Raw genomic sequence first — 23,848 nt, forward strand, 5'->3', positions numbered from 1 at the left:
ATTCTGAACTGATTGTTTTGAGACAACTTATTTGACTGCTATATTCTATGTTTTATATTAGCATGTTCAATTTAACATACATTATACAATATTATATATTTTCATCAAACAACCAGCTCCGTAGAGGTCGCCGGTGGGATTTCATACACACTCAAACCTTTTTAACAATTCAAAGTCTAAACGGAATTCTCCTCAAAAACCCCATAAGCTTACAAAATAAACAGTGAAAGTATGTGGCGATGTTATCAGGGTTTTTTTCGTGTAACCCCATTTCCGCCGTAACCTTTGTGAACGTGACTTTACCGACAGCTGCGTCCTTAAAACGTTGATAACAACCAAAACAAACTCACTAGTCACTGGGTCAACCCTACGAAATATAAGGGTGAAGCCAAACGAGCGTAATTTGTGAGTCGCAGAATTTCGGCTGGCAGAAATTCTGCTGCATTCAGTTTAATTTTTTTTTTATGAAATAAGGGGACAAACGAGCAAACAGGTCACCTGATGGAAAGCAACTTCCATCGCCCATGGACTCGCAGCATCAGAAGAGCTGCAGGTGCGTTGCCGGCCTTTTATTTTATTTATTTATTTAATTCAGGCATCTTGGCCCATATTATAAAACCTTAAAGACTAACATACATACAATTATACTAAAAACTAACACTAGCACTAAAACACTAAACACGTATTGTCTGCGACGTGGGGCGCGACGTGTTCGGAAGTCGTCCTCGGAACCTCCTGCGCGGGTGGCGGGGGCAGCGGCGGCGGCGGCAATGACGTGCTCGTGCGTTGACCTATCTGAAAGTGCTGTCGGGCTGAACGTGATCGCTTGCGCACCACGTCGGCGAGTGACGAACGCGGCATCAGGTGACCTACATATTGAATTACCACTCTTTAATTGTGATAATTCATTACGTAGGTCGCTGATCGTAGACTCCGATGCCTGCAGTCTACCTCGAACTTCGGCCAACTCTTCTTTCAGGAATCTGATGTCCTTTAAGAGGGTGACGACGTTGACGTGGTCCAGCGTCACGGGCGGTAGCTTGTGCAGTTTTTTCGCAACAAAAGCCGGCACCTCATACGGATCCGTCTGCTTCAGCAAGGATATAATATCCTGCACGCTTCTTTCAGTTCCATCCCTCCGTCGCGATGGCATATTCGCTATCTGGCCGAGCGTCTCGTAGAGCAAATGCTTCCCCTGGCAAATCTCCTCGCTGGTGAAGGAGGACTTGCAGATCTGCATTATGCTAACTTCGTGTTAAACCATTGTGCTATGGCGTGCTGGATAAGCGCCAGCAACTCATTCGCCACGAGCGCCATGGTGACGTGCAGCGGCAATCAGCCGCGCGATTCGCGAAAATAATATTAATTAATAATTAATAATATTTGCTGCGTGTGCATAACGTGGAGCGCGACCGTCCGCTGGCTCGACACATTAGACACATTACACACGATTAAGAGGAAATAGGGCAATAGGGAAAGGTAGGGTAGGGAATGGAATAGGGTAGGGGATTGGGCCTCCGGTAAACTCACTCACTCGGCGAAACACAGCGCAAGCGCTGTTTCACGCCGGTTTTCTGTGAGAACGTGGTATTTCTCCGGCCCATTCGTGCCGAAGCATGGCTCTCCCACGTATAAATTCAAACAAAAGTCCTGTTTGATTCACACGAGCGTAATTTTGTGAGTCATGACTTGTATGAAAAGATATTTACGCGGCCGAAATTCTGCGATTCACGACTCACAAAATTCGTTTACCGCGCGGGAAACGTACATTACGTAAAAAGTATCATTTCCCGGTACTCAAGTATCCCCGTACGAAATTTGATACAACAGACCGAGTTGAGCAATCTCGGTTCAGTGAAGAGTAAGGCTCTGTCCCCATCAAACACGGCGCGGCGCCAGCACCATGTTACGGCACGACGCCGCCACCGTGATACGGTACGGCGCCGCACCGTGTCACGGTGCCGCGTACGGTGCGTCCCTATTCAGTCGATATTTGCGCTCGAACGAGAGTGCTTGTCTGGATAATGGATATGGAGCGCGAAAAAATTATTCTCTTGTTGTTACTAAGACGAAGATTGAATAAGAATCATTAAATATTTTTTGAAGTCGGTTAAAAAGAAACCGAGGAAATTTTATCTATTATTTATTATAGATAAAATTTCCTCGGTATGCATGACAATATTTGCATTACGCGACTTTGATATGTATTTTCATATTATGCCTCGTTTAAGTTTGGACACAAATTTTGTTCGGAAGTTTCACCAGAATAGGGGCGCGCGGTGCACCGTACACGGCACCGTGTCACGGTGCGGCGCCGCGCGCCGTACCGTATCACGGTGGCGGCGTCGTGCCGTAACACGGTGGCGGCGCCGTGCCGTGTCTGATGGGGACGCAGCCTAACAGACAGACAGACAGACTCACTTTCGCATTTACAATATTTATTTAGATTTAGAACATACCAGGCCCACATAACTTTGAAAAAATTTAACCTACTTAACATAAAAAGAAATTACGAAGTGGGTTTGGTTTAACGATAGATTGATTTTAGTTACCCAGTTCTGATACCAAACGCAATCTTAGTACAGACAATACCAACAAACATAATATGTATCACTAGATGACGCCCGCAATTCCGTTGCGCCAAAACTCGTTTCTCGCGCGGGAACCGTACATTTTTTCGGGATAAAAAGTATCCTATGTCCTTTCCTAGGACTCAAAGTATCTCCATGCCAAATTTCAGCAAAATCGGTCCTGCGGTTTAGGCGTAAAGAGGTAACAGACAGATAGACAGACACACTGTCGCATTTATAATATTGTCCCCTTACTAATAAACGTTTTATAAGCTTTGAATAGTTATACAGTGTTTTGTTCCTGTCACACAAGTGACATTTTTAATTGGATTGAAGAAGACAAAACATTGTATATTTAACTATTCAAAGCTTATGCAGCGTTTATTAGTAAGGGGGTTAGTATGGAAGTATAGATTTTAAACTACACAAGGAGAGTTAAAGCAGTTTAGATTTTGGTCCAAAAATACTGAAGGTTAATTATTATTGCTATTGATTTCTCCCTTAAATTAAAATATCGGCCAAGTACCAATTTAACCCTTTGGGTAAGGAACTCCTTAAAAAAGAATGTAACGACGTATGTCATTGTTTTTGCAAAATCGCGTGACTATCACGATGAGCATTAGCTTTGAATAAACGTTATCAGAGAAAATCAGCAAGCTGCCATAAAAAATGTTTGCATGCAATCAAACATTAGTTCAGTTTACATAGGCCATAAAACGAAAGCATTCGGTTAGCGTGAGCACAGAATGATCATTATTTTGATCGATTGACGGCAAGTGTACTGCCGCAGATGTGGTAAAATACCCGTAAAATTATCTTTAAAGTTCTTATAATATTATAGTACATGCAAAAGTATGTTTACAATGTATGCCTAGACAGGGTCTAACAAAACTAAGTGATAAGTGATAACTGATAGTACTTTAGGGAGGGTACTAGGTATGTACCTATTCCTTTAAAATATATTTATTATTTATATTATGTAGTTCACTGTCAAAAGCAGCACTGTCCGTTACTTCTTCTTGCTACTCGTAAAACTACCTCACCGATTTTGATTAAATTTGGTACGGAGATACTTGGAGTACTTACGGGAAAAGGATATAGAACATTTTTCGTGAGTTCCGGGACATAGCAGAGTTTTGTCTCTGAAAATGTACGGTTCGCACGCGATACGAGTAAACTAACTTTGACGCAAGAAAGTTGCGAGTAAATAATAATTGAAAGCAATACTTTTTAAAACCAGCTGCCATTTAAATTGATTCTGTAAGTTTATTCACGTAGTATTACGCTGTACAAGAGATTTCTGAATAATTCTGAAAGCTACGTTTTTTATTTTGCTTCAGAAAGTCGGTTTCACAATGCAAAGTCTCGATATTTAAAACATGCTCTTTCAATTAAATATACGTTCACATTTAATTACAAGATAGCGTGGTCACGAACAATAAAATCTCAATTTTCTATTCGTTTCATTTTGTATCCTTTTATAACTTTCCAACCAAGTCACAATATTATATTTCTCGCTATATTATAATAATCATCTCTAGAACACTCTATACTTTTAAATACACTTTTAAATGCTCCATACAAACTTTTTTTCAATGAAATAAGGGCGCAAACGGATCACCTGATGGAAAGCAATTTCCGTCGCCCATGGACACTCGCAACATCAGAAGAGCTGCAGATGCGTTGCCGGCCTTTTAAGAGGGAATAGGGTAATAGGATAGGGGAGGATAAGGAAGGGAAAAGGGAAGGGTAGGGAAGGGAATAGGGTAGGGGATTGGGCCTCCAGTAAACTCACTCACTCGGCAAAACACAAATATTAAGAAATTTATTTAAAAAAATTGACTCCACTATCCAACGTTGAAGGTGCATAACAAAAAAAATACATAAGTTATAAAGTGCTTATTTTTTATCGTTATATCTTTTTTTTTTTTTTAATCTGCTATTTGACCTGGTCAACATCCCTATTCTCATTTGTTAAATATATTAATGCGTTACAAAAATATTTTGCTTGCAGGTTTCCCAGGGTTTTCAGGTTAGTGATTTCAAAATTGATTTCGCTGTTTTTATGAAATTGATTTGGAAATGTTCACCAGTCGCTTCTCGGAAACCGCATGCATTTATTTTTGTCCCCACGTCGCCCTCTCCACACAAAGTTTTACACGTGCATGTTTATTTTTTAGACTACACGTTTATTTAATAATCCCCTATATATTGTAATATAATAATTAATACAAATTACACATTTATTTTGATGTACTTACTGTAATGTAATATATTGTAATATAATAATAATTAATACAAATCAAATTTTTGCGCGCAATTGGTCAAGCACTGTAGTCTGCATCTGTACAACATCGACAGCGGTAACGAATTACACATAATATTATATTATAATATGGTTTCAGCAAAAACTAAAAAGTGAATAGATATGTTTTTAAAATATGATTATTGACCACGTAGGTAGAGTAGGATTGAAATGTTATTAGCAAATAATTTAAGAAGTAATGAATTTAGTTATTTTAACATTATTCGGTAAACTATAGCAATATTGAATATCTTAAGCAAACTGAAACATTTTAACAAAAATATTATATTAAAGTTACAAGTCGTTACTTACTTCTAACTAGAAAAGACGCCGAACTTCCAAGTCTACGAAGTCACAAATGAAACTTATTTACTTTACTGGAAGCTAGTCCAGTAGAACCGGCTTTAATATTGAATTATTCAAGGTTCAATTGAACGGAGGATCAAATAACACGAGAAACGCTTTAAATTGCGGCTCGAGGCCGACAATTTTATCTCGATAAGATCTAAATACGTATAACCCAAATCTCAATTTAATTTTAGACAAAATATAACCAACATTTTTGGAGGATTTTTAGGGCGGAGGAGGAAATTCTTACTTTGAAGATTACAAACGTCTCTGTTTGTTGCAGGTAAATTTCGGCGGGAGTTTCATCGGTCCTACTTCAAATGCTTATGCTGCTGCCATTGCTGCGCGCCACCGGAGCAGAACGGAACCTCTTTTGCGCCCATAGGCAGCTCCCGGGCCGGCACCACCCGGACCGTGGTGCGGCGCAACGACTCCTGCATCAGCTACCGGCTCGCGCACCTCTCGCCCTCCAACCACAACAGCATACACCGCGACGCCAGCAGAAACATCAACACCTCCTTCATCGAGCACGTCAACGGCCGGCGGAAGATGAGGGACGACTCCATCAGCGACTCCGCCCGGTTCACGCTCACCACGGACGGCCGGGATTGACGGTTGGGTAAGGATCTGCTAGTGTGCTCTGATCTCCGGCACCGCGCGGACATCGACTACGTCGCGAGAAGCACGAACAGCATCGATTGTAAGCCCTATTACGACTGCTTTAAGGTCCCTAATCGCGGGGAGCCCCACGCCTGCGTCGATAGGATCGAGGCGGAGAGGCACAGCGACACGTACACCGACTACCGCGAGTGCGATAACGAACTCAGTGAGTTGTTCATGATCGACGACGAGACGAAAAACGGAATTAAATTCAAATTCAATCGCAGCCTCAACAGCTGTCAGTTGAAGAACAAAAGGAAAGTTAATACGATGTTTTAATATCGATGTTCAATTCAATAGAAATCGCTATCGTTCAAAGTCACTGTAAAATAATTCATGGATGTATGTAGAGCACTGTTGCTAATTGTGTACCATATCAAAATTGTCAATGCATGGATCCTGTTTGAGTCAATGTTGTAAAATACTAAGATTTTGACTTAATATTATGTGTATTTAGATTAGTAAGTAATTTTTGAGTCAATAATGTGCGAGGAGTTCTTTTAAAGTTATTTTCATAAATCATACAGGAAATTTCTCTTGACAGTTCAAGCAAAGTTTCTTTACTACGAATCAATTCTTATATTATAATTATTAAGTCTTCATTTTAAATTATTCGGAACTTTTATATTTTATTTAACATATAGACGAACACAGGTTCGTGGTTGATTCAGTATTTATTAAATAATAATTATATTTATTACTATGAAACTAACTTTTACGCAAATAAATAAATAAATAAATCTTTATTTCAACTCATCAATTACAGGTCATTTTTTTAAATTACAATTAAATTTAACTATATGATAGTTAAATTTAATTGAATATTGCAAAACACGCACTCAGTTAATAATAAAAAAAAAGTTGCATAAGTAACTTTAATAACAACTGCCTCTATTATTTTAAGTATATCTTATTTACCTATTTATAATTTTGTTTATTTTTAGATACTTAAGTATATTTTGATGTTTCTATTAAAATTAAAATTTGTGGGAAGACGCTAAGAATTTTTCACCGAAACATTCTTAATTCGTACATCATTCTCTGCCTCGCTGCTACAATGATCGATCGGTGTCGATATTACAGCATAATTTTGTCCTTTGATATTTTAAACTAGATGACGCCTGTGACTCCGTTGCACCAAAATTCGTTTATTTTACACCACCGTACATTTTTTTGGACAAAAAGTATCCTATGTCCTTTCCCGGGACTCAAAGTATCGCCAAATTTCAGCAAAATCGGCTCAGCGGTTTGGGCCTGAAAAGATAAGAAACAAACGGACTTTCGAATTTAAATAATATTAGTAGGATATACTTGTATTTTTGGTGAATTATTGTTGTCTAAAGTATTAACAAGCTTTCATTAATTTAACAAGCTCTTGTTATTTTCATATAATTCTGAACGCCAGGAAAATAGGTTTTCCTTGTGGGGAAAAAACAAGTGTAGAGTCACCTTTACATGCCTAATTATTCAAATTGTCATTACTGAAAATATTTTGCCGCGGTTATATAAATATTGTTCATGCCAATACAATGTAAAAGTCAATACGTTATAATTATTATATTTGCAAACACTTCTCGGGCAGGAAATAGCGTGTTTACAAAATTAGCCTATAACCGAACTCGCGCCGACGAATAAACGTATTTATAACTCCTAAAGTGTTGCGGGCCTACTATGTATATGTGACATAAAGCCTATATTTAGAATGTCATAAGATAGCTATAGGCTAGACATACTTATTCTTCTAGATCAAAAGAATCAATGCTTTCACTCTAATGCACTGGGCCTCTATCATGGGCCCTGTAATGATCAAAAAAATTGTTACCAGTTGGTCAGTTTACACTGAAATCGGCACTGTTTCATTTTTAACCGACTTCCAAAAAACGAGGAGGTTATATGTTCGGCTGTGGATATATTTTTTTGTGTTCTAATGTCACTTACTGCCGCAGGCACTCGGGCTCCCTGACATCATATCAAAGGGTTTTCGTGGTTGGATACCGCTGTCGATCCTGGCGACACAGGAGATACAGTGGTGGGAATGTGTGGTGGGCCAAAGCCCGTTTACTGCCGCAGTCAGAGGCGATATTAATTACTTACGGCGGTTCCCAATATTTGATCTATCTCTGGTTTGGCCCTACTAGAGATAGGAATAACTCACATTAGACATTAGAGACATATATTTTATGTCAATTGTGAGCTATTCCTATCTCTAGTAGGGCAAAACCAGAGATAGATCAAATATTGGGAACGGCCGTTAGGGCTAATAAATTTTACAGACAGATTTTATATGGAAAAAATGTCAAAGTATCATATTTATTGAAAAATCGGCAATTATTGTAATTAATGAGGACTTTGACATAAACTACCTTTCATTGAGTGGTGCCATATCCTGGGTATTGAAATATTTTCTTACGCTATTCTACTTGAGAAGCTCATACAAATGTAAATAAAGTTATATCTTAATTAAACTATTAAGTACAATCCAAAGATTTAGTTCTATAAGTTGTAAGAGATGTAACTAGCACAAAATATGAGGGACTTTCAGAGGTATTTTAATAATAATTATGCTTTGGTCTAGTCTTAAAAGAATATTTGTAATATGTTTGCACTGTGTGTTTCAAACCACGAGTCACTTTCATATTAAATGTCAGCACTAAAGAATTATTGTGATAGGTTTTATGCTTTGGACCATATAGGGAATTTCATACGTGGGAGAGCCATGCTTCGGCACGAATGGGTCGGCTCGACCGGAGAAATACCACGTTCTCACAGAAAACCGGCGTGAAACAGCGCTAGCGCTGTGTTTCGCCGAGTGAGTGAGTTTACCGGAGGCCCAATCCCCTACCCTATTCCCTTCCCTACCCTCCCCAATTCCCTTCCCATCCCTACCCTCCCCTATTACCCTATTCCCTCTTAACAGGCCGGCAACGCACCTGCAGCTCTTATGATGCTGCGAGTGTCCATGGGCGACGGAAGTTGCTTTCCATCAGGTGACCCGTTTGCTCGTTTGCCCCCTTATTTCATAAAAAAAAAATAGCTCAAGGGAGTCTCTCTTATGGGTATACGAACTGTAAATATTATGATCTATAATGTTCCTTACTTTACTTCAATAACATGACGTGTAGCAAACTTAAGAATTCTTTTCACCTTCTACTTAGTTTAAATTCAATTTAAGTTCCATATCTAGTAAAGTGGTCGTACAAGCTAAAATTTGATGCAACATTAATTTCTAAATGTAAAAATGTGTTTCCTAAAATGTAAAATTAATTACGTAATAATTCTATACGAAATATATTTTTACTATGTGTACGAAAAACTGCTTCTGATGATGAATTGTAAATATTCTGAAATATACGATATTGTATACAACATACTTTCTTTTATTTCTGTGCAATTTTTTAATATTTTGTGAGTTTACGACTAGTGCATATTTTATGTTTATATTTGTGTGTTACTCCGGGCCCTGCAGGGGCTCCGCAAAGGTTCCGAGCGATACATGCATTATTTTCAGAAATGATACGAGCATGAAGAAAATTCATTGAAACGAGATGAAACTAAAAAAGTATTATATTTAACAAAACATACTAACAATGATAATCGAGAAAAGTATGGTACGGCGCGGCCGTGCCTTTGCTAAAAAGCTTGGCTGGGGCATTGCCGTGCCCCCAGATAAAAAATCTAATATATAAAATTCTCGTGTCACAGGGTGCGTTGTTGAACTCCTCTGAAACGGCTCGACGTTCGTGAATCTTAGCGAGCTTATCGGCTAGGGTCGAAAATCGGGCATCTACTTTTTATATTGATAAGTGCATATTTTGTTGAATAAATATTTTTTATAATATAATATCATAGGGCGAAATACTTTATACTGCAAATTCCGGGACAGCTAGTAATATTATATACACGTCCCAGAGAACATAAATACAAGTAACAAGTCCCTCTTATTAAGAACTCGGGCCATAGAAGACGCACAATAAACTTTGGTCCTCGTAGGAAAAAATATATTGTGTTACTTAGTTTTATGCACAGTTCCATTCATTCTTAGGGAAAAGGCAATGGCCTTTTCCCTAAGCGTTAAGTAAGCGTTGCCTAAATTTAATGAAATTTAGGCAACGCTACTTATTATTGACTTACATAATAGTATCGACTCAAACTAGCCTGACGTCACAGAAAAAATCGAGTCATAATAGAAGCAATAAAGACCTAGGTCGTCAAAGTACAACAAACAGTTAGTCATAAAATAAAGGTTAACGCGGTCGTTAAGCGGTGGTTGGTTGAACCAGATTACTGTCACACACTCCACTTATATGGGAGTTTGATAGGTAGATACTTTGCGAATGACGGAATCAATATAACTGCCTATACTGTTTGTGTTGTAAGTGTCAAGCAGACTGGAACTGGCAAGCTATGAATACAGTAGTGATAATGTGTAAGGAATTGAAATATTTTCCTATTCCTCATATTATCTTCCGGTTTCCAAATTATTCCTCGGGATCATTGAGGGTTTTGTGGTAGGATCCCGCTCGCTGTCGTTCCTGACGGACCCAGGAGATACGCGCCCGTCGCAGGAGTCGCTATCACCGTGGCTTCGGCCAAGCTTCAGCAAGGTCGGTGCTGATGGAGTACCGCCGAGTGGGTAAGGTCATCCAACACCATCTTTTTGGGGCGGTGAGTCCAGATACTACTATTAAATAACTTGTATTGGTATGATAACAAAAGCGCTAGCAAAGCCAATATCTAAAAATATTTCACAATTTATCATAGTGAACTTCATAGCGCCCATCTTATCCCATCATAAAGCAACATCCGACAAAAGATTTTGGCAACACGTAAGATGATGTTGCAAATTGAGATTATAACAACCGCACAAACATCCAAACTTTTCCAATTACTTGAGAGTATCGTTATTAAACGGCCCAATATTTGCTAATAGCCGATGATAAACTGTTTCTTCTAGAGTCCAGTACTCCGATTCTGCGTGTGCTGCCTAAGCGGCCAGTAGATCGGAGAAATTAATGTATAATATTAAACCCAAAAATATTTTTTTATAAAATAAGAGGGCAAGCGAGCATAAGGGTCACCTGATGGAAATCTACCGTCGCCTATGAACACTCGCAACATTAGATGAGCTGCAGCAGGTGCGTTGCCGCTTGCCCGCTTGGCGCTTTCTAAGAAGATACGCCCTCTGTTTTGCAGATCGGTTTATTCTAGAGTTTTACAGTGCGCGATAAAAAGTTACGCAAAAAACGCAAGACTGTGGTCTGCGGTCTGCCACTCATTAAGATGATAAGGATGGTATATTTTTCTGGTGGAACGATGCCGAAAAGTTGCAGGAGGTAAATGGCAGGAATGTTTGGCAGTGGGTTTTATTAACATTTTTTGTGTAGTCGTTTAATTAATACTAGAGATCGCCCAATGGTCGAAATTCGACCTTAGTTTCAACGACATTAGGACTACTACTTATGTTTTGTAAAAAAATATTAACCTTATACTCTTGTCTCTGGGACTCAGCTCATCTCAGACTGGCCATGTAAGCAATGTCTAATAGTATCTAAGATACAATAAAAAAAAAACTATAATCCATTTTCAATTTGTCACCTTGTTGTCAACAGACTTCAACCATAAATAAAAGAGTATAATTCGTATGTATAGGCTTGTCACTCAAAAATCTGTCATTTCTCCTAGTGTGTGTGTTGTAGTGTGTGTAATTTTTTATTTGTTAAAAAAAATGTATGATAAAAGCATAATTTCAAAATAATATTAGCTCGATGCACTCCTTCACCATATAAACTATAAATGTGCAAAATTTCATTCGCCTACGTTTCCCCATTTTTCGTCAAAAGGGACACAGAGTTTTTGGCTCACGTATTAATATATAGATTTGGCTGTAAATTTTTATTTAAACTCAGTCTAATAGGAGGAAAATGGTCCACGTTGGTTATTAGGTGTTGACGCGGACAAAGTTATTGAGGTAATTACTTAGGTAGTACCAATGCGCCAATTAGATAAGACTAATCTATAATAAAATTACTGCTTCAACTTCAATGGCAATTGCAACAGTCACGAAGAGTCCTGAATGAGAGTCGGTAGAGCCAACATCATGTACAAACCGAAGCCCTTCAAAATCAAAGTAAAACCAAAAAAGAGAGGTAGGGATGAACTGGAAGATCTCGTTTGGCTGCTGAGACCATTAACGTACTTGGAATACGCAACCGGCATGTTTAGATACTACGCCAGAGACGGCCGGCTCCGGCCTCTGCCGATCACGTTGAGGGCCTACGAGGTGGTGTTCCTGGCAGTCATTTTACTCCTCCTGGCTCTCTCGATACTCCACTATTCTACGACGACTGCGAACGTTAGACACGGACACATAATATTTATTTTCTGTAAAAAGCTCATTCAGACTCTTCAAATAATGTTACACACGTTTAGAGTGCACGGTAAAAACGATGCGGAAATATTAAAAAAAAATGTCGCACATCGATAGAATATTGAAGTTCGCGTCTGGTGTTGAAATGGTATTTCAACACCAGACGCGAACAAGTTTTTTAGTTTTAACATTTGTACTAGTAGTTTTAACAGTAGTAGCGTTTGTGTCCAGGATATGTTTAGATTATACATTATTACTTAAGTCGGATTCAACTGTTCTTGTATTATTTTTTTTTATGAAATAGAGAAACTTTTCGGAACTTACACAGAATGTCCAAACATACAAATGTAGTTCACACTTTGACTCGACCATTCGAAAAAGCCGCTGCCACTGTCTCAATCATAAATAAAGTATTTAATTTTGATTTAATTACAGCATTTTCTATGACATTTGCTAACGATCTATATTCACATAAGAAGTCTTTTTGTCGATGGCGAATATTATATTCATGGTCGTTCCATCTTCACCTTATTTGTGTTCTTTTACATATTTATGGACACCATGAGCACGTTACTGAATATATGCTACTATAGCTACACTGTAGTGTGTACTACAGAAATCGTATAAAAGACGTTTTAAGAATAATAAAAGTTAATGATACTTTACAGAGTTCCGTAAAATCGCAGTCAAAAGTATTCTTTGATGTTATACAGGACTGCCGTATGGAAGTAAGCGCGTATCATATGTTTAATTTGGATATGAGGGCTATACTTCACTTTATAGCCGTGACCACAACCTTATTTATTCTGGTATTTTGGTATTCTGGTATTCTGGTAATCCAGACAACACGTCAACTCGGGTGCTTAAGTATTTTAGTCTGTGACAGAGGTAAGGAGGTCTAAAAATAATGTTTTTGCCCGTCCCTCTAGCACTATCGTGGCTCTTTTTTTAAACTGCCCGGTCATATAAATTTTAAAGTCAAACTTTACGGGCTTAAATCAGTATAAGAATCATCCATATGCGAGTACTCGACCAAATTTGTAACTAAAGCTTGCGATATTTAAATAGTGCTTACTCTGCGGTAAAAACTCGTCACTCTCTGTTCATATCTTCCGGATTAACATAAAAATACAAACAAAAATCCCAATATCCCACAATATTACAAAGCAACCCAAATTCAACGCTTGCAATGCCAATGTGTGCTTTAGAAGAAATAGACTTGGCTTCAATTTTAAAGTAGGTATGAATAAAAAAAGAAAAGAGATGCCTGCCTTTGCCCAGCAATGGAAACCAATTAATTATAATTAATAATAATTTTTGATGAGAAAATTGAGAAATTTGAGAAATCGGTCAAGCGTGAGTCGGTTCATCTACGAACTTTAGATACCACTTCCAATTTTCCTAACGTAATGAAATTTGAATTTGAAACTCAGGTCGTGTATTATAATTTGTAAATTAATAAAAAAATTAAAATACGTATAATTACTTGAAAAAAAGTATTGAAATCCCACCAAAAACATACCTGTTAAAATGGGGCCAAGTTCCTATCGGCAAATTTTTGGTCTAAAAAAAGAGTTGAAATCCAATCCAATGCCAAGTTTAGATGCACTTCATCGATCGTTATCATTTTCATCAACAGCCTGATCCATAATTCTTCTAATTTGAACGTGGCAGGTTAATTTAATTATATTATTATCTAACTAATTATACAATTATAAATTAATCAAGAGTTACGTATAGCACGAAAACCTGCCAAGTTCAAATTTAGAAGTATTATGGATCAGGCTGTTGATGAAAATGATAACGATCGATGAAGTGCATCTAAACTTGGCATTGGATTGGATTTCAACTCTTTTTTAGACCAAAAATTTGCCGATAGGAACTTGGCCCCATTTCAACAGGTATGTTTTTGGTGGGATAAACTTTACAAGGAACATCTAAACATCATTAACATATAAACAGTTATTTTTAGTTATAAATGCGTACCGTAACAATTAAAATAATGTTGTTTTTTAAAACATCTTTACTTATTAGAATTATTAAACTTATACATATGCATATTATGGCCTTATAAAGAACGGGCCCATAAGAAGGCCATTTTAGATTTAAAAAAAAATGATTGTATTATATAACGCATTGGCAATTAGTTAGAAGGTGTCAATGTGATACTCATTGCTACTATTTTTAAAGAATTTCCATTTATATATTCTTAGTTATAAAATGATGTTCAAGCAATGTTCGTTATAGTTTTTTTAGATGATATAAATATATTGAGCATTTAATGTGTTGCTTAATTGAATGAAATTATAATGTCGTTTAAGTAAAAAAAAGCAAATAAATAAATAATTGTAACTCTATTTTCAAATTAAGCGACTGATGTATAACATTGGCCTTGTTTGGAGCTGTGTTCCTTGTAAGGCCATTTGGAAGAGCTTAGCAAAACTTAAGTTTAATGAATGTCTATTGAAGCTAGGTTCAAAAGAGATTTATAATATGATACCTTATGAAACAGAGCATTACTTGATAATTTGTTTTCTTAATATATTTAGTTAATAAACGAATAACAAGCATTTTTCCGTTAGATTGGCCTTACATAGCTCAGGGTCCTTATATGGAAAAACAACGTTTGCTGGGTCAGCTAGTTACATTTATGAAAAAGTCCAATCTATTGATTTGTCAAGTCTACGGCACAAAGATTAGTCTGTGGATTCATATCCGGATTCCGGTGGCATCGATACGCGGGACAAAGCGATATCTTCTCGCTGCTCGTTTTCAGTATTAGCCTAATGGAGCCGGAGTTTTTATAATAAACTAGCGACCCGCCCCGGCTTCGGGTACAAAATATATAGCCTATGTCACTCACTGAAAAAATTATAAAAATTTAAAATCGATTCAGTAGTTTTGATTTAAGTATTATATTCGGTACCGCCGCAAAATCCAGGTCCCGCAATTTTTAAAAACATATTCTCAGGCCTAACGAATGTACATACAAAATTTCATCAAAATTGGTTGAGCTGAGGGTAGAGAAGTTTGCGCACAAACACTTTATAAATTAATTAATATATAAAAATACTAGCGACCCGCCCCGGTGTCGCACGGATATAAAATATATAGCCAATGAAAAAATTATTAAAATCGATAGCCTATGATCGTACACGTGGTCTACTTCTTATCTGTGTTAAATAACATAAAAATTGCTCCAGTAGTTCGCGAGATAAGCCCTTTCAAATAATTTGCCCCGTTTTTTCCATATTATCCTATTAGTCTTAGCGTGATAAAATATAGCCTATAGCCTTCCTCAATAAATGGGCTATCTTACACTGAAAGAATTTTTCAAATCGGACCAGTAGTTCCTGAGATTAGCGTGTTCAAGTTAGCCCTTTCAAATAATTTTCCCCGTTTTTTCCACATTTTACTCTATTTCTTCGCTCCTATTAGTCTTAACGTGATAAAATATAGCCTATAGCCGTCCTCGATAAATGGGCTATCTAACAATGGGAGAATCATCAAAATCCGTTACGTAGTTTTAAAGATTAAAGGGAACAAAGGGACATGTCACATGAGGGAAAAAAGCGACTTTGTTTTATAATATGTATATTGTATAGAATATAGATATTATATAAAATTATTAGAAAAAAATAAAAATCATTTTATATATTAGATTATTTTTAAGAATACCCTACGAACAATAAACCTTAACCAAGTAAATGAGTGAGTGTACGCATTTAGCACGTCCCTTATTTGCCACATATAATTTTATTTTCGAATTACTATAATATATTATATATAATAATAAACAACATAATAATCCATTGTATAATTTTAAAGATATAAGCTATAATAATTGGATGCTGTTAAGCGTTCGTGTGTCATCTCACATCGGACTAGTTTTGAGTAATCGGCGTTTTAAGTTTTTTTGGAATAATCTTTATTTTCTGCTTATTTTAAGCAAAAAAATGTTATTGTGCGGTATCTTTTTTTTTTGTTGAAATGCGAAGATTATGATTATGAAAAAACATTTTAAATTTTACATTCAGTTTTAAGAGAAAACGTATAAAAATGGTTCATGCAATATTGCTATAGGGCTTATTAAATAGCATTAATGTCCTTTATGCTATTTCACATAAATGCAAAATTTGTATTGAAAGAACAAATCAGTTGTTCTTTCAATACAAATTTAAATGCTTTAATTTTAACAAAATGTTATAAAATTACCTTGTCACGCCCAAACCGCTGAACCGATTCTTCTGGTATGGAGATACTTTGAGTCCGGGGAAAGGCCATAGGATCCTTTTTATTTCGGAAAAATGTACGATTCCCAGGCGTTAAATAAAATGATTTCTGCTTATACCGCTACATGGATTTTGATGATATTTGGTATGCAGATACGTTATGTATCGGAAAAGGACAGAGAGTTCCCGCTTCTTCTTCCCTTCCCGCGCTTCCCGCAGAGTGCTCTTATATATTGCGCACACATTTGGGCACTATAAAATTACTTCTGCGTAACTGGCCTGCTTTCATTGAAACCAGAGTGCTCTTGTGTATTGCGCATACACTTGGGCACTATAAAAATTACTCCTGCGTAACTGGCCTAGTTTCATTGAAACCAGAGTGCTCTTGTGTATTGCGCACACACTTGGGATTTATAAAATTACTCCTGCGTAACTGGCCTGGTTTCATTGTAACCAGAGTGCTCTTGTGCATTGTGGATATACTTGGGCACTATAAAAATTACTCCTGCGTAACTGGCCTGGTTTCATTGAAACCAGAGTGCTCTTGTGTATTGCGCATATACTTGGGCACTATAAAAATTACTCCTGCGTAACTGGTCTAGTTTCATTGAAACCAGAGTGCTCTTGTGTATTGCGCACACACTTGGGCACTATAAAATTACTCCTGCGTAACTGGCCTGGTTTCATTGGACCCAGAGTGCTCTTGTGTATTGCGCACACACTTGGGCACTATGATATTACTCCTGCGTAACAGGCCTGGTTTTATTGAAACCGGCCACCGCCACCGAAATCTGGTGGGAGTTTTTTTATTTATTTTAATAACCAGCATTGGACATTGGGCATAATTATTGAAATACTCGTTAGTCTAAATATTAAAAAGTTAAATTACTAATCTTAAAAAGTTAAATTATTAATCTAATTGCAAACTAAAATTAGAATACATTTTATACATATTATTATTAATCAACTTACGGGTAATTTCAGATGCACAATTACTTCATCAATCTGATTAATTTGTAATCTGATTAAAATTACTAATTACTTTTTGCCCAACTCTGCACGTGATTAACTAATTATTTCTACATTAACTAATTTAATCAAAATCGGTTCACCAGCTTAAATGCAAATTAATAAAGTTTATAACGTGAAAACCGAATAATTTCCATGATAAAAAATATTATCCTATGTCCTTCTCCAAAACCTTACGTAATATCTACATGTACTCAATATCGATATATACGGTTGCCGTATATATACGGTGTATATGTCGCAGCCGACTGGTCTAAATAGCCGTTCAATCAAACGCCCTTTGACTGAATAACGCCATTCAATCACACGGCTATACGTCGTTTAGCCGACTTGTTGACTACAACGTTCAACACTACAGCTAGACGACGCTTAGCCAACTGGTTTGTTTTTGTTTTGGCGGAGGGCTGCGCCCCCCGAGCCCCCCTTTTATTTGACGGCGCTCGCCGGCTGCTGCCGCAGCACGCTCGCTGCGCTCGCTCGGCTCCCTCTGGGTTGTGGTCTAAGTTCTAACCTAACCTAACCTAACCAACTTTTGGACTTTCTTGATTGTGTTTGTTTTTGTTTTGACGGGGGGCTGCGTCCATCCATTTCATAATGCCGTGATTTCTCCTCGAATAATTGTTGAAATTTTAATTCACTCGTATGTGCCTCCACAATTTTTGTCTCTTTAATAACACTTGTAACTTTTATTAACTACTTTCTTTCCGAAAAACAACCACAAACACCAACAAACACCTGCTACTTGACGCCATATTGTAAATAAAACGCACCTAGCGCCGCAGCGGTGCGCGCTGAACTACTTCAATTAGACGGCGGCTTTTGAATCAGCTGTAGTGTTGAACGTTTTGAGCGACTAAAACGTTCAATATAAAAGCTAGACGTGTGATTGAATGGCGTTGTTCAGTCAAAGGGCTAGCTGTTTGATTGAACGGCTATTTAAACCAGTCGGTTGCGACATACATACAGTTCCCGCGCAGTCAACAAAAATGAATTTGGCTTATAAATTCATTTTTGTTGACTGCGCGGGAACCGTACATTTTCCGGGACAAAAAGTATATAATGTCATTTTAATTGATTCAAAGTCTCTGCATACAAAATTTTATCAAAATCGGTTCAGCGGTTTAAGCGCAAATCATTTTAGAAACATAGTACAATAAATGCTATATACAAAACCTCACTAAGAGGAATAAGCATTAACCATTTTTGTACTCTAGAATATGCTACAGTCGGTTTTCAAAAAAATGGATTTCACTGTCGTAAACCTTATGTTATAAAGAACAAAACTGCATTATTTACTCAAACCCCGATTTTATGTGGAATAAAACACTAATGCTTAAACAGAAGCCATATACGATGGCGGGAAAAAAAAGTGATTTCTATGTACATTTTACAACTCTTGAATAACCCCATAAACGTAAAAAAAACTAAATAAAAAAAACTCTCAGTCCGAAAACACAATAGCAATTTTCAATCCACTTTACATAAAAACTTTGGCTAGCGAAGTTTAAGAAAACAAGCAATGAAACACTTCCCAACTTCCAAGACTTAAATCGCACCAGTACTGTAAATGAATTTCACCCACTTAAAGTTCGCGGAGCTTAAAGCATCAAACGCGACAAAGCTTTTGTTCCCGACCTCAAAAGCTCCAAGAAGTGGATAGGCTAGATAGAACACATAATATTATATATCTAACTATAATAGTTATGAATATATGAGATTTTATGAGTATTTCATGCAGTTTTATAATGTCATAAACCTTTTTCAATAGAATGGGAACAGAGCAAAATGGGCAAATTAAAAGTTAAAATCGCCTTAGGTAAGCATCACATTGGAGCACCTATTTAAAAAAAAAACGGCCAAGTGCGAGTCAGACTCGCGCACGAAGGATTTTGTACCGTTATAGAGCGAAAGTTGGCAAAATTTAAGGATGTTGTAAAAATTTCAAGCGCCAATTTTTTATTTTATTTTTACTATTTGTTGTTATAGCAGCAATAGATATACACAATCTGTGAAAATTTCAGAAGTCTAGCTGTAGTGGTTCTTGAGATACAGCCTGGAGACAGACATCGAAGTCTCAGTAATAGGGTCCCGTTGTTACGGTTCCTTTGGGTACGGAACCCTGAATAACTAGTACCTTAAGCACTGGCGTATACTAGTACAGGTAATTCCCTAGGACATTTTTTGACTTGATTACTATATATTTTTTAAGTAATAAATAGTCAAAAAAATGTTCTAGGGAACCTGTAGTATATGTTAAAATGTTGGCTTCCTTTTAATAAGACAAACTACAATTTCCTCTGCGAAAATTCTCGAATGTGGTAGCTAACAGAGATACAAACGATTTAATATTTCCATTTGATGGACCTAAAATATGGATTGTTCTATTTGTTCGACGTGTTACTGGTAAATTATATAATTATATAACTTATCAATATACAAAAACCTGCTGGTTAGGGTTCCGTTTTAGGGTTCCGTAGTCTACGAGGACTTGTTGATTACAGAACCCTAAAACGGATGTTCATGAAAATGTTCTAGGAAACGAATTCAACAATAGATAATAAATTCTTGATCAAATCTAATCTCAATTGAATTAGTTTAAGGGTTCCGTACCCAAAGGGTAAAAACGGGACCTTATTACTAAGACTTCGTTGTCTGTCGTCTGTCCGTCTGCATGCATCCAGGCTGTAACTCAAGAACGGTATTAGCTAGAGAGTTGAAATTTTCACAGTTGCCGCTATAACAACAAATAAAATTAATATTTAAGGGGGGCTCCCATATAACAAATGTGATTTTTTTGGACTTTTTTGCTCTATATCAATAATAGCAACAGGCAAGTACTTGAATTTTTCACACGAATTTTTTATGTGAACTCAATTTAATAATAATAATATAAAATAAAAAATTAAGAGGGGCACCCATAAAAAAAAACACAAATTTGGTCTAATTTTGCTCTATAATGGTACGGAACCCTTCGTGCGCAAGTCCAACTCACACTTGGCCGATTTTATTTTCTTGTCTTTTTGTATCGTACTATAACTTTTTGTTCAAAGCTTTAAAACAAATTTTAACTCAAAGCATTATTTTTTTCCATTTTTTCATTTCGCCATTTGCCTACGTGACACCGGACACCGGTGTTAATATTATGGTAGAAAACAGGTAGAGATTTCGTATAGAATTTAATTCATCAAATTGATAAGGGTCCGAATTTCAAACATCTTTTGTAATCGCGGCAACCCGTAAGCTAAGTGGCTTATGTTTATTTATAAACACAATAGATCATTCCAATATACATAATAATATTATAATATATTCTGTTAATTACAAAAATCTTCACAAACACTTCTGCCTATCAAACACATTATTTTAATCCAGTGAACCATTCCAGCGCTGGATTGTACCACTGGATTATATACTGTGAATGAGTGTGAACCGGCCATAAAATATAATACTAGTATGATGTTATTAGAAGAATATTTAAAAAACCGGCCAAGTGCGAGCTGGACTCGCCCATGAGAGGTTCCGCAGCAGCAATAAGGTTTTTGATTTATTTTCATATTTCAGTTGATTTAATGGAAGTTAAATTAAGGTTCACCATTTATGACGTATAAAAAAAACTACTGGCTAGATCTGGTTCGAACCAATTTTCGTTGGTAGTTTTTGTAGTAATGTACATCATATATTTATTTAAGACTTATCATGCCCCTACTTTAGGAGTTAGGGGGGGGGGGGGGGCATTTTACCACTTTGGAAGTGTCTCTCGCAAACTATTCAGGTTAGAAAAAAAAATTATTAGAAACCTCAATATGATTTTTGAAGGCCTATCCATAGATACCCCACACGTATAGATTAGATGACAAAAATATTTTTTTGTTTCAGTTGTGCCTATATTTTTTTATAATTTTTCCATTTTTATATCAAAATCTTAAAGCGGTTCACAGACTATATCTACTTACCAAGTTTCAATAGTATAGCTCTTATAGTTTCGGAGAAAAGAGGCTGTGACATACGGACGGACAGACAGACAGACAGACATGACGAATCTATAAGGGTTCCGTTTTTTGCCATTTGGCTACGGAATCCTAAAAAGTGGGAACTTTACCATCAGAAAAATCTTAAAATATACTTATTTACATTATAAGCAACTTAAATCGTATTCTGTTTAATATTTACTGGTCTTGTGCCTATGCTATAAACGACACTAAAGTAACAGCTTGACAATAAAGTCAAAACTTTATTTAGCTCTTTTTCCCGACTCGCGGCCTCGCCTCGATTAGTTTTTACCGCACCATATTTTAGCGATGGATGATTAATCTCCCAACTAAATTGTAAACAAAAACACCGTATTTCGTTACCTAATTTACAACGTTGTTTTGAGTTACTGTGAGAATGATGTATACAAGGCAGACTTATTGGAACAGCGATTGGCTAGTTGCAATATTTCAGGTAGCACAAATTAATGTTTTCGAATCATTAGTTTGTTTTCGCTTAAATTTATGTGTAAGTATTAAGGGACTCTATATGGTTTTACAGGCAGGATAGAATAAGCACATAAATTATATTAATATAAAATAATTAATAAAATATATTTTTATTCAAAATGGGTATCATGATACACTTTTTGAAAGTCGAACGAAGAAACTACGTTGCCTACCACCGGTTCGGGAACTACCCCGCCGAGAAGAACCGGCGTAAGAAACTCGCACGGGGCCATCTTTTACTAAAAATATTAATTAAAGTACTTTAGTTCAATTGCTTAGCATTTTTCAAAAAAGAGCCAGAGAGTGCAGACTGCAATGCTCACTGGTGGACTGTTTACTGTTGAGGAATTATTTGTAATGTGATTTTGCCAATGCCTAGTAAAGTCTATTAGTAAAAGGGCAGCTGCAATTTTACTAATTTTATCTGGTTTGTTCGTTGTCTTATCGTCGTTTGTTTGTTGTCTTATTTTTTCGTGTATTTTTTTTTCTCGTTTTGTAGAGTTTTACTCGTAGTAGAGTTAGAGAGTATTAATATATTGTTTCAAAAAAACTAAGCTTTTCATTGAATTTTTGTTCTATGTACCTATAAAAAAATAGACGAGAGGAACACGGTACAAATTAATGTAACTCAGGTTGTTGAAGAACATTACGCAAATTATGATAATTTCCAAAAAATCATACCAGTGTTAATAACCATAATGTCATTTCATTAATATTCCACAGCAGTCATGTAATTCGCTACGTTCATGAATAATAATAGAAATATAATAATAGTCTGTGTAATTACTTTACCTGCGTAAACCGCTGTACAATTATAATTAGACTAAGCATAATCGCTGAGTAAATGAATTTCTGTAATGAACTGTTTATTGGACTGGAAACTGTTAACTGTGGAATCGACAGAGTCATAATGTTTGACGAGTACAACGACTGACGCAGAGGGCATGGAAATTCCAACACTTAAAAGCTATGTCCACACTATGCAATTTCATCTTCAATTTTCGTCATCATCTTTTTATTCAACTTTCGTTTGGCATAATATTCAATAATTGAATGCGTCAAAATTCACCCACGTTGGAAAGAAAAGTGTCATAGCGTCGCGGGCATGCCTCACGTGCGATGTTGACTGCACTATAACGCATGCCCTTGATGGACAAAAAAAGGCACAGTGTGGACAAAGCTAAAGGTGAATTTCCGATCCTTACATCAAGTGACCGCGACTGATAAAATGTCACTTTATGACATAGGGTAGGTTTAAGGTGCCGGCTGGCAGCGGGCGACATGAAGCAACTGCAGACGACGTGTCGCAGCGACACTACTGGTTTGTATGTATTTCTATGAAATACCCTCCGCAGCTAGCGACCCTAAATGACTAAACACACAAGGCTGAAAATACGCGGCCGAAGTTCGGCATGATTACGTCAGCAATGCGCAATGCATTATATAATATGTATAACGCGACGTAATTTCGGCATGGTGTATCATCGGTAATTTTAAAATATATTGCAGGCGTAATCATGCCGAACTACGGCCGCGTATTTTCGGCATAGTATGTTCAAATTAGTATTTTAAATCTCCATGCCAAATTTTATCAAAATCATAAACGTATATTGTGCAGTAATCGTACATTTTCCGGGACAAAATGTATCCTATGTTCTTTTTCGGGACTCAAAGTATCTTTATAAGTACCAAATTTCAGCAAAATATGTCCAGCCGTTTATGCGTGATGTCGTGACCACGCAAAATATAACGTTCCGCATAGCGTCGCCCGCGTCAATTAAATATTTCACAGACAAAAAAGTCCACAAAAAAATAGCCTATGATCCTTCACGTGGTCTACTTTTTATCTGTGCCAAATA

The 23,848-nt window shown here is 36.7% G+C and overlaps 1 protein-coding gene and 1 long non-coding RNA gene across 2 annotated transcripts in view; one reads left to right on the plus strand and one right to left on the minus strand.

Annotated features, from left to right (window-relative positions):
• LOC121726502 (orexin receptor type 1-like) overlaps window positions 1-6,321 on the plus strand; it is a 126,785-nt gene extending 120,464 nt beyond the window's left edge. Inside the window, exon 8 of the mRNA XM_042113892.1 lies at window positions 5,507-6,321. Within this exon, the coding sequence (XP_041969826.1) occupies window positions 5,507-5,835 (329 nt within the window). The 3' untranslated portion in view covers window positions 5,836-6,321. The remainder of the gene's footprint in view (window positions 1-5,506) is intronic.
• A 598-nt stretch (window positions 6,322-6,919) lies between these two features.
• LOC121726178 lies at window positions 6,920-19,950 on the minus strand. The gene is made up of 3 exons (XR_006035496.1): window positions 19,937-19,950; window positions 16,602-16,603; window positions 6,920-6,978 (listed from the first exon to the last, which is right to left on the minus strand). It is a non-coding gene; the product is annotated as an uncharacterized LOC121726178 (long non-coding RNA).
• Window positions 19,951-23,848: the final 3,898 nt, after the last annotated feature.

This window comes from Aricia agestis, chromosome 1 (assembly GCF_905147365.1).
Source record: "Aricia agestis chromosome 1, ilAriAges1.1, whole genome shotgun sequence".
NCBI classification, from domain to species: Eukaryota; Metazoa; Arthropoda; class Insecta; order Lepidoptera; family Lycaenidae; genus Aricia; species Aricia agestis.